Below are 11,442 nucleotides of genomic sequence, written 5' to 3'. Positions count from 1 at the left end.
ACTCTTTGTGGACTGTTTGAACAAGATGGCTCAGCATGCGGCAGTGCCATAAATCATCGATGGTGCCGGTACAGCGACGCTGTTTATGGATTGTGTCTTTCGACAAAATGTACTCCCGGATTCAATTGTCTCTGATAGAGACCCGCCTTCACTGGGAGTTTTGGTCTTTACCCATCGCACCTATAAAAATTAAAATACAAGCAACATCAATAATATTTGGTCTACCCAAGTTGACAACAGCAACCGCGGACCATAGGCAGACCGATGGTCAGACTGAGCGCGTGAATGCGTCATTGAAGACGTTCTTCGCAGCGTCTGCGCTGAGACGCCGAAGCGCTGGAACGCTATGTTGCTATTCGTAGGGTTTGCTCTGAACAATGCAGTGCTTTCATCTAGCGGCTACACGCCGCTCTACATGAACGGGCTTGTTAATCCTCGTGTTGCGCTGACGCCATTATCCCATGGCTCAGAGCTTGGTAGGGACGAATAGCCGAACGGCTAGCTGATGTCAGCCCCTTTACTGTCTGCAAAGAAGTCGATGATTTCCTGTCTACCAGTCTGAGTGTCTTGCGACACGTTCGCGACGCAATGGCTGACGGCCAAGACATGCAGAAAGGCTATGCACACAGAAGAAGAAAATGAAATGTTGAAAATATTACGGTCGGAATCCTGGTTTTGTTAAATGCTAAAAAACTTCCTACACATGCAGTATGTGATGTCCACAAGACGAAGCTTCGTCCGCAGTATATCGAACCTTATGAGGTCGTGGTCAATCGTATACGCTATACCTTCCGAGAAGGATGCGCATCCAACCGGTGTTTTGTGTGGGATTGCTTAAGCCGCACCGGGATTTGGCACAAGTGAACGCAGAAATGTTGGTGCCAAGGGGCGTCCAAAGGAGTTCGACCATCCAGAAGCTAAACTGGCAACTGGCTTTGAGCACGCAGTGCAACAGTTTCCGTTCTCAACGGCGCAAGGCGCTCCACCTTCGCACGAAGTGACGCATTTGTCTGCTCGACGGCTTGAGCCACTCCGACAGATCGCGGTCATCCTCAACGTGAGGCAGTCGGTGCACAAAGCGCTCCAAGCCTCGAGGTCTTCCGCTTAGTTGTATGCGAACTCGGAGAGATGCTCAGCAGAGTGCCGATGACGACGTATTTTGTCCTCAAGAGCTCGAAGATCATCGCGAGTTAGTGGACGGCGATCGACAAGTCGCCATCGTTTCCCGCCGACTCTTCTTGATGAGAAATGTGGCGTCCACTATAACGTGGAACGCTTTGTAGACCGAAGTCGTTGACATGATTGGGCCCAAAGCCCCAAAACTCCAAGAACTCCTAGGGGTTTTAGGTGCCGCTTCTGCATGACTGTCCAGACGTCGTAGACCCTTATGATCAGAGAGATCACGACTCTCCGCGTAGTCGTATGCCCCGTGCTTCTCGACAGTATCTTAAGAAGCTGAAGAGTCCATTTCCTGAGCTCAAGCTATCGCTTTGAGCTGCTGTGGCCGTAGTCTCACCCGTGTGATAAATTACAGAGCTCGCAAGAGCGTGGATTATTCCATTTCTCGCAGGGCGACAAAACGCAGAAAGCCGGCGTTGCGCCTTGAACTGGGAAAACTCAAATTTAAGATGGCGATCTACGTGCACGTCTACTTCCTTGTGGTTTCGCTAAAAGTTAGACCGGGTGAAAGTCTTCGATGCCGCTGCACCCATCGCTCAAAGAGCTCATTGTCATATGCAGTGGATTCGCCAGAAGCAAGCACCACAGGAATTATCTGCACGCGGATATAGGAGCGCCTCCTCTTCGAGCGCAAGGTCGAGCGCAGTACCTATCCATTGGGATCTCTTAAGGAACCAAGAAGCAAACTCAAAGAGCTTTTTTGTTGGTCATGCTCAGCTTGTACAGTGGCCAAAGCCCCAACTACATAGCCGCCTAACAATCGCGTCTTTCACTTCAGTAGCGAGATCCACCGAGCGGACGCCGTATTTCACACGAGGGTCTAGCTCCGAACGTGGATACGAGCGCATGAGAGCCGCCCTGTGGGAAGCCTCCAACTGCTGCTTCTCTGCCTTATCGAGGCGATTAGTAATAATAACACTTCTATCGGAAGCCGAGAGGTCGGGGAACGGACACGGTGTCCGCAAGGTTTAAGCAGGGCTCACATCGCGCCGTTGGCGCACCCCAGCCTCCTCTTCTTCCCATCCTGGGGAAGGAGTATCAGACTCGTAGTCGACATCCTCCGAATCCTCGACGAGGAAATCCGACGCCCTTTATGGGCGTGATGTATGGCGCCCGGCTGCCGAGGGTTTGGGATGTGCTTCCTGTGAGGCCACGGACGTATTGTCCGGTGTAGCACCGCGTGCAGGAGACAATGGAGGGCTCTGCCCGCGAAAGGCCTCGGAACCAGCGAGCTGGGTGTTTTTCGTGTCATAGATACAGCGATTATTGAGCAGAGAATGCATTAGAAGGTTCTGCGGACGTAACGGTGTCTTAGACACGCGAGCCTCGTACGAGAAGGCAGTTTAGTGTATTGTGGGTATTCGCAGTCTTGATGAGGGGAGTGTGACGGGTTACATGTACCTTGGAAAGAGTGGGTCACACAACATGATGTGACCATACAAAGGTGTCGCTACACCTTTACAAGAAGCCACTACATGGTTGGACTAGTTATGCATACTAATATGTGTTTACCCTTTAAAACCCTAAGTGTACTCTTAGAGGTAGCGGTTCGCGACTCGCTACACTCATATTGATTCTAGTATAGAGCGTAAGACCGGTAACCTTTGTAAACTTTCTCTAAACAAAGAGCTATGGCAGCCCCGCTTCACAAATTCCTTTGCTTACAAAATTCCAATTAGTAGTTTCGTACTACTAAAGGCGGTGTTATCTCAGATCAAGATTTTTTTCACAATATCGACTTGACCCTTATTGTAAAAGCGATGCCGTAGCTCCTTCGCCTAAAGGAAGCTTAGTTAAGGTCGGCGCCCTTCGTTCTATACTTAGAACCAGAACGAGTGTAGCGGATCACAATCCACTTACTCCAAGAGTAACTACAACCTTAACCCAACACTAACTAACTCTTCCGATTAAAATTCTAAAGTACATTAACTAGTTTAGGCGGCTATGCCGCCTATACCTAAATCTATACGGCTTCCTATCTATGTATTTAAACCTAGTTAAATGTGTTACTACTGGGTGTTCCAGCCTCTTACCGACTTGTTGTTCAAGTGTAGCCACACCATTGTGTTGTCACAACAGTTTGTGTAGCCCACACCACTGTATGGTCACACCATCTTGTGTGACCCCGTTACACTTATCCGGATGGCCCTTACTGATAAAGCAGTGCGATGTCACATTTTTTCCCCTGCTTGGCGTCGGTCAATTGTAGCAAAACAGCTTATGGTACTTGTATGTTTTAAAGCCTTATATATCCACGATTCCAGGTTAGAAAGAATGCTCTGCAGAGTATGATAGGGTTTATTCCATTCAATACGATCAATTTACTTTGACGGTGAATTACTTTCTCCAGCGGGCTTGATATCTTGTAGTAAGTATTCCGAGTCGGATGCTCATGGGTAGCACGTTATGCCATGCTAGTTTGCAAAATTAGCGATATCTTTAACTTATTGTCCAAGCCCCATTACGTACATGCTAAAATGTATCCAAACGACAATTCGTCTATTATATTACAGAGCTGGAGTTATCAGATTTGAATTGCCATACTAAGCTATCAAGCTTCGGTTAAATGTACAATTTCTTTAAGTGTTTGTCAAGTCTATCTCTAGCGCTAACTTGAATGTTCGTCGGAATATTGGCATTCGCGCATATGCTGCAAAGATCTGGGCAATGTTCGCTATGACAAACGTATTTACGAGGTGGCTTGGTCTGGCAACAGTTTTGTCCAGATAAAGGGAAAGTATGTCGATATGTCGCCAATCTCATATTAACGGATAACTTTTGGTGTGGGGCGAAACAGAACATGCGACCTATCAGATTGTTACAAAAATAGCCATAATTTATTAGGCCCCTATATTGGACCAATCAAATATGTGCCGGGCATTCCACGTCGTCTGTCACGCATCAGCCCATACCATGCGATGTGCTTGACTTTAAGTTGACCGATGGGCAGAAACACGTTGTTGCATTTTGACCTTTTTATTTAAAACTTCATTCGGAAATTTCGGCAAAAGTTTGACAATGTATGCTCTTGTTCTGCAGCGGAACTTTGCTTAGAGGAAGGTAAGCCAAGGTCTCCGACCTTACGTTCCTTACTAAGACCAGTACGAGTGTAGCGGATCGCAATCCGCTTCTTCAAGTACTAAAAAAATTAACTAAGGCAAACGAACACTTCTCTTTAAAATTGAAACTGTATTTAATTCGGCAAAGCCGCCAATATCTAAGGTTGTTCTAATTAGTATAGTAATACCTAATGAATACAATAAAACCGAATATATATAGTAGTATGCATTACTACTGTCACGTGATGGCTTTTTGCTACATATAGCCACACCAATGTGTGATTACACCAACTTGTGTAATCCACACCTATGTATGCCGCAACATGTGTTGCACTATTAGAAAGGATGGCAAGCTAAAATTTTATGGCTCACTTATGTTGATAAATATGCTTTTGCAAGAGCTTTTGTACTGATGTTCCTTGTCAGCCGTGTAACAGTACGGACCCGCGTGAAACACAATGCGTGACCAAACGCTCACGATGAAGGTCCAATAAAGGCTTTAAGCACCTCTGATAGCTTACAGGTCTCGTTTAACGAGCTTTCACCACGACAAGGATCTGAAGGTACCTCGTTGTAATTATTATCCAGGAGCTTACAATAGCCTATTTCGGAACAACCTTAACCACGGCTATGGTTAACTGTTCGTTCCAGCACAGTGCGGGGTCGCAAAGAGCGACTAAGCCACTGTAGTATGCGTCATAACGTCTTTTCTTTGCTAAGAGGGCAATCTTACTCAAATGAAAAGAATGAAGCAACCTCCCGATTCCCGACTCGCCTCTGAGAGCCACTCGGCGTTGACCCTCTTCATCAACTGAAGTCTGCAAGGCTTCAACGGTCCCAACACATACACGCGATTTTCACGGGAATTACACAAACAGCGCCTATATCCCGAAGCGCAGATCGGCAAGACCTCAGCTATGGGCTGACGGTGAGATCAATGCGTTAAAAAGTATGCCAGAGCTACATTGACATTTCTAACTTGCTTGTCGACGAACGCATAGATTCTAGCGATCTCTTTCTTACGACTACATTGTTAAATTATGGTTTTGATTGTCCTGGGCCTCTCGGTGCACCGCGGCACAGCCTCTAGACAAGAGCCTGCAACTTTTTGAATCCTAGTAGGGAGTCCAATTTGGTAATGTTTAGGCGTCGATCGTAAAGGTCCCAGTAGCGAGGGCGCAATTTATCGTAAATACTCTCGAAACTGTCTATATAGATAGATTACATTTGTCTTTATTTTCGTAATAACTTTGCCTGCTATTGACAAGTGCTTGTTGATTTTGCATATCAAGATTTGCTGGCATAGCTTCGCTGCTCAATTGCTTCAAGTTGAAACTATCATTATTAGCAAAACCTCCAAACCAAGTCTAGAGCCACTTTGTATTTGTAGACGCCTTAGGGGGCGCGGGAATATGCAGGACCATTTAGAAAAATGGTGTGAACATTGTAGATGCATGAAAATCACTGACAAATGCAAATTTAGTAAATAGGACATTACACACTAAAATCGCCACGCATATGCTTAGCAGGGTATATACCACTACGTGACTCATGCGTTTACCAGGCTGTGGATGGTCCGCTGCAAATATATAAATTTGGGGTCAAACGCCTTGAGCACAGTCTGCCAAACTATTCGGTAGAATCGGGTCTTAATACGAGACAATTACCAAGAGCAAGCCATGTAAGTATAGAACTTTGAGTGTGTATAGCTTATTCGAATCGTAGAGGTGACGGTGTCGCCGACGGGAGCAAGATGAGCTAATTAGCTGCATCGATCTACAAAGATCACAGTACTGTATCAGTATTGCTGAAAGCGTCTATACGCAGACCAAAACGAAAATTGGCAGATTGCGTTTCAGCATACTGCCAGGCTGTACTCTGTGATAGATTTTCCTCGCGCACGCATCAGTGCTCACCATTGTACATTTTGGACCACACTACATAACACTAACAAATTGTACGTGTTATCCCTACTGTGACGTCCTCCTTCAGATGTATCTTTTGTACAGAATTCTGTATTTGTGGTAGTTGTGTTTGTGCGGTGTTCTGGCTGACATCGAGACAATAGTAACGGTTCAATCACGATTTTCAGAGAGTTTGGAGACTAGTGTGTGCAGATTATGGATAATCACGTCGATGCTTAGAGCACCAAAATGAAAATAAGGACTCATAGTTTGGGCAACGCAGAAGCACATTCGGCATCACAACATACGAACAAGACTTTTACTTTATATCAAAGTTATACTCGGTCGAAAGTATTAATCATCATGTAATTGTTGAAGTTGTGTGCCTTAAATTAAACAGGTGTTATTTCGTGACAGGTAGCACTTTGTCGTGATGCGAATACGTCTTCCCTGTAGCAGGCCTGTCATTTCGATGATAAAGTAGTCGACGAAGCAGAGTCAGATTTGAAAATTATCAGCACAATGCTACTTTTTGCAAAATTTCATTAAATTCCACGCTTGTCTGAAATCGGGATCAAGCCAGCACTTTTGAGCACAGCTCGTCAATACAAAATGATTTCCTAATTTTGATTTCCTGTCAAAATTTGTATGTGCATATGCACGATGAGACTTGGACATTTGCGTCGATAAACGATTTGTTCTTGCAGATGCATTCATACATATGCCACGATTGAGCAGACTCCTTAGAGTATTTTGCAGTGACATAGTAGCAGGAGTTAAGGGTCCTTACCAACAAAATAAGCCGAGAGGGCTGATCAGGATGTGCTGTTATTCCTTTGAAGAAATAAGCGGTGTGGCTGTATCTAGCAATCGTAAACATGCACAATCTGACAATAATCGTTTGCCTTTACGACAGCGAAAGGCAGCGCTGGGGGGAGAATTTATTATGACATTACAGCGCTGCCTTGTAAAGGGCCACTGACGCGTTGCGCAGTATTTCGTTTTCGGCAATTTTCACAACTAGAATCTTCTGATCTGTGGTAAGACCCACATTGAGTCTGTGGTAAAACACGCTGCAAAATTAATCAACAAAGAAACTTACAGCCACTTTCGGCTCCTAATAAGATTGTTTGTCATTATCCCGAACAATCTCATGCTCTGTATCGAAGCTGTCGCAGTTTCATTCCAGCGACAAAAGCGCTTCTTCATCCTAGCAACGGTGAGTTTCTGAGTCGTTAGATACCCACTTTCCTCACCTTCAAGGCGACCAGTGGCTCATGACTTCCAAACTGGCTAAGTTTACGATACAATTCGTCTCCTAATAAATATAATATAAGGGCTTTCCATACAGCCACAAAGTTAGACGTTGATGTTGATGGCCATTTTACTTGTGATGTGAGCAGCTTGCAATATGTTTATCTTAAACTTGACGAACATAAATAAGGTGGACACATCAGGGGTGTCTAACCGTTTTATTGGTTAATACAAGAACTGCTTACTTTCTGAATCAAAAGCTTTATGTAATACAATGCATATTGGTGTGTACGAACATCATGATAGGTAAATAAGACTGATAATTTGGCTACAAATTTGGCAATCACAATTTCCACGAAAGTTATTAAAAAACAAAAATCATTGAGTTATACGTCCGGCATTGGAGCCACAGGCGGCGGAAGATCAGGCTGCGGAAGATTGTCAGTATCATCAAGTTTGATCGCTGCTGCAGCGAGTTCTTCTGCAAGCGCTTGAAGTGGCCTGTTGTCACTTTCCTTAGCTTGGGCAATCTTTTCACCAAGTTTATTTGGGAAGAAGCTCCTCAAAACCTTCACCATCTCGATTGACGCAGTCTCTGGGAAAAGACGGCGCATGTAGCTAGCCCAAGAAAGCAGCAAAGGATAAAAAGGTCCGTTGTTTACGACATCTAGTCCAAGGTATTTTAAAGCTGCGCTGCCGGACGTCCCAACCCATTCATCAAGCACGGCATCTTGTAATTTATCGCGAAGCTCGACAGGTAAATGGTTTTTTGAAACGCAATCAACAAGAATGTCGATGTCAGTTGATACAGCTCTTAGCTTAGGAAAAAGAAGTTTGACGGGGTCCCATTCGAGCTCTTCGACCTTCATGAGCCACGTATCAAGGCTACCATGATCCACGATGTCCTTGCTACTAGTTGCCTCGTCGAGCTTCAGTTCATGAAACAAGTCGTTTGAAAGTTTGATTCCGAGAATAGACTTGGCCATTTCACTGAAAATGCCTCCTGTCGTCTGTGCTGCTTCCTGGAAGTCAGTTGCTTCCGTTTCAAAGCCGTTTCTTTCATAGGCCTTAAAAAACAGAGTCTCTCTTGCCGGATCTCTCTTCGGCAATGTGCGAAACCATTTTTGCAACATTGGCTTTTTCAGCACATCGATCATCTTCTCGCTGGAATCGCCAAGCCATTTCTCAATAAGCGCCTTTTCCAACTGCTTAGCGATCAACGTTGATCCAGAGAATGGCTTGACTTGGGCAATAGATTCGATCAACTTGGCTTCGTCATGTCTGACGAGGGCAGAAACCATAAGCTCGGCACGTAAGTCCTGGTCGTTCGGAAAGGCTTTGCTGAAGACACTGGACCATTTTACAAACGCCTGACTCTCGAATATCGGTATCTCTACCTTATCAACGTTGAAGTCCTTCAACAGATTGAACGCTGCTTCCTTTTTGTCGCTTGTGAGTTTCATGTGTCCAATGGGCGAAACTCTTCTTATTACGGATGAACTGCCAATGTTTTGCAAAACCCAGGACCAAATTCTATTTAGTAGATGCGTAAATAAGTTACCATGCACGACAGCCGCTGCAGTCATTGTCCTTGGCTCGTGATTAGTCAAGTCTTCATGCGTAGTTGGTGTCAGCGTCCTCGTGTCTTGACGAAGATTCGCATTTAAATATGTGGCATCTGCTCCGAAAGAATCGATGCGCAATGCCAATAGCACCACACTTGACAGCAATACTAAGCAAAAGTGAGTTGATAAATCGCGCTTGGCCATCATTGGTAGTGTTGTGCTCTTGGTTGAGAAACGAACAATGACCCTTTTCATCAACCATGATGCGAAAAAGCCAGCACCAACATGCACTATTCATATCACTTGGACGTACCGCGAAGTGATGTGCGGCACATCGAATGCTAATCTTCTTCATGCGGACATTGGTGCAAAGATTTAATTTAAATAAGAAAAGGTTATGTATGACTGCGTGTTTCTACGACATTTCTTGTTTCCCATCTGTCAGTGAAATAAATATGCAGCGTATACACAAATTTGATTGCAAGAGAATTTTTCACCTTAGAAGTGATTGTTTTTACCCGGGAAGTGAGATAAGACAGCACAACAAGTTTTATAAAAAAGATGATTTTGCTAGAATATTCCAATATACGTGCTTTTTATCTTTCATATGAAGGATTCTTTTTTCTTAAAAGCTTGATCTCTTGAACCCATTTGACACACATGTACGGAACATGTACACAGATATGCAGTGGCTAGTCTACTATTGTGATACTTCTACTGATTACCTTATTTTGTAGGCTAATTACCTGGTTGAGCTTAGCTTATCTTTCACATTGATATTATTAATGCAGATGTCAAGAGTCATGGTGTAGCTGGCGGTACGAAAACTAGCAGAGGTTACTGCACGAGTTACAACAAGTGCCAACTTTCAGTCGATTTTTCAAACTGGCTGTCGTGCGCATTTATAGATTTGGGCTGTCGAATCCTTTGAAGTGAGAACTAGCTCTCTTTTCATACTTGCCAACTGCCACCCATCAATCATGTCTCGATATACCGGTATCGCTTTTTCATGAACTGTTTTTCAACGAAAAAAACAAACGAGCACCTATGAGAAAAAAAAATCAGTGCATAGCCGGTTATAAGTACCAAAAAGTGTGGCTTAGAAAATTAAGCTCTTGAACAAAAAATGTCGTGGTATGATGATGATTGAAGTGGAAAGTGTGAACATCCATCAACTTGGGTGAAAGCTGGTACCAATTGCGAACCTTGGAGGGAGGAGAATGACTGCATTGTCTGTTGAGGTGAGAACAGACGCATGAGCGGGATTGGTTGGTTAGATTGCCGAAGAGGATCCCGCAGACATTTTTCTTTAAGAGGCAACAGCCAGCAACGTCATCACGAATCACAACGACCTCATTGCGTAGCTAAAGCAGGTCAAAAATATTTGTGGGATCCCATTTAATTGCTGTTGACCAAGCTAAATGCAGTATCGACAAAGACATTTGTTGATCGTATTTAGGAAAACCATTTACCGCTTTTAATGGCCTCATCAACTTCATTGCAAAATAATCAAGAGATGGCTTGAAAACCAAGCTCTCGCCTGATTAATTCACCTCATGGTCAGGCATTTGCAAGTACATCACTTTGACTTGGAGCGAGTAATCAGACATGTATTAGCTTGATGCTTCTTACTCTAGATTGCTGCGGTATGTCCAAAGTTACGTGATTGAGAGCCACACAATGAAGACATTGTGCATAATCCTAAGGCGACTGAATCACGTATCCATACGTGTCGTGACGTGACATTTAAGCTTCGCACCTATCATGATGTCGATAGTGTTATTGCACTGATGTATTAAAGTATGGTGCCATTCTGACATGCAGATTAGCAGTCTCTAAGCAAATCAGATTATTCAACAGATCTCGGTTAGATCAGAACGCCATTTACCCTGTTCGATCTGGGCGAATCTCATTTAGGGTTAAGAACTCGGTCTTGCTATTAACTAGGCAACAGCCTGTAATGCTCGCAATTTCGAGCTTGAAGGTCGCGCGCTGGAGAGAAAACAAACGTATAGTATTTATGAAAGCGCGGCATTAGCAATATCAAGCGACAGATCGTGCTAGTCTTTGCACCATCTAATCGGCTTTCTACAAGCGGTCAAATTTCTTATTTACCCATCGTCAAGGGTGAATGAACGGCCGAATGACGTCCAGGAGTTGAGAATAGTCCAAGCTAGGATGTCGACTGACTCTTTTCTTGAAAAGGTCAAAATAGGCATATATAGGAGGCGTCGAGTCGGGTGGTGTGTGCAAGGTGGTTGTAGAGTAATAAACTCTTCGCTCTAAAATCAAAACTGACTTTTTTATTTTTATCCAAAATAAATATGGTAAAATCTAAATACATGCATAACTACTGGCTACCAAGCCACATACCGTATTCTTGTTTGGGTGCAGTCACACCATTCACATCTGGTGTGACAGGCGCCCCTTTTACCATGGTACGTGTAACCCCGTCATACCCTCCCCCATTAAAATTGAGAT

At 44.2% G+C, this 11,442-nt stretch overlaps 1 protein-coding gene across 1 annotated transcript; it reads right to left on the bottom strand.

Moving 5' to 3' along the window:
* Positions 1-7,782: 7,782 nt before the first annotated feature.
* On the bottom strand, positions 7,783-9,165 carry PHALS_08293 (RxLR-like protein; the record flags this gene model as incomplete). Its single annotated transcript, XM_024723617.1, has 1 exon — positions 7,783-9,165. The coding sequence occupies one exon, from the start codon at positions 9,163-9,165 to the stop codon at positions 7,783-7,785; it is 1,383 nt and encodes a 460-aa protein (XP_024574575.1).
* Between the last annotated feature and the right edge of the window lie 2,277 nt (positions 9,166-11,442).

Source organism: Plasmopara halstedii (assembly GCF_900000015.1).
Source record: "Plasmopara halstedii genome assembly, contig: Scaffold_322, whole genome shotgun sequence".
Taxonomy (NCBI): Eukaryota; Oomycota; class Peronosporomycetes; order Peronosporales; family Peronosporaceae; genus Plasmopara; species Plasmopara halstedii.
This window is presented reverse-complemented; position numbering and strand designations above follow the sequence as displayed.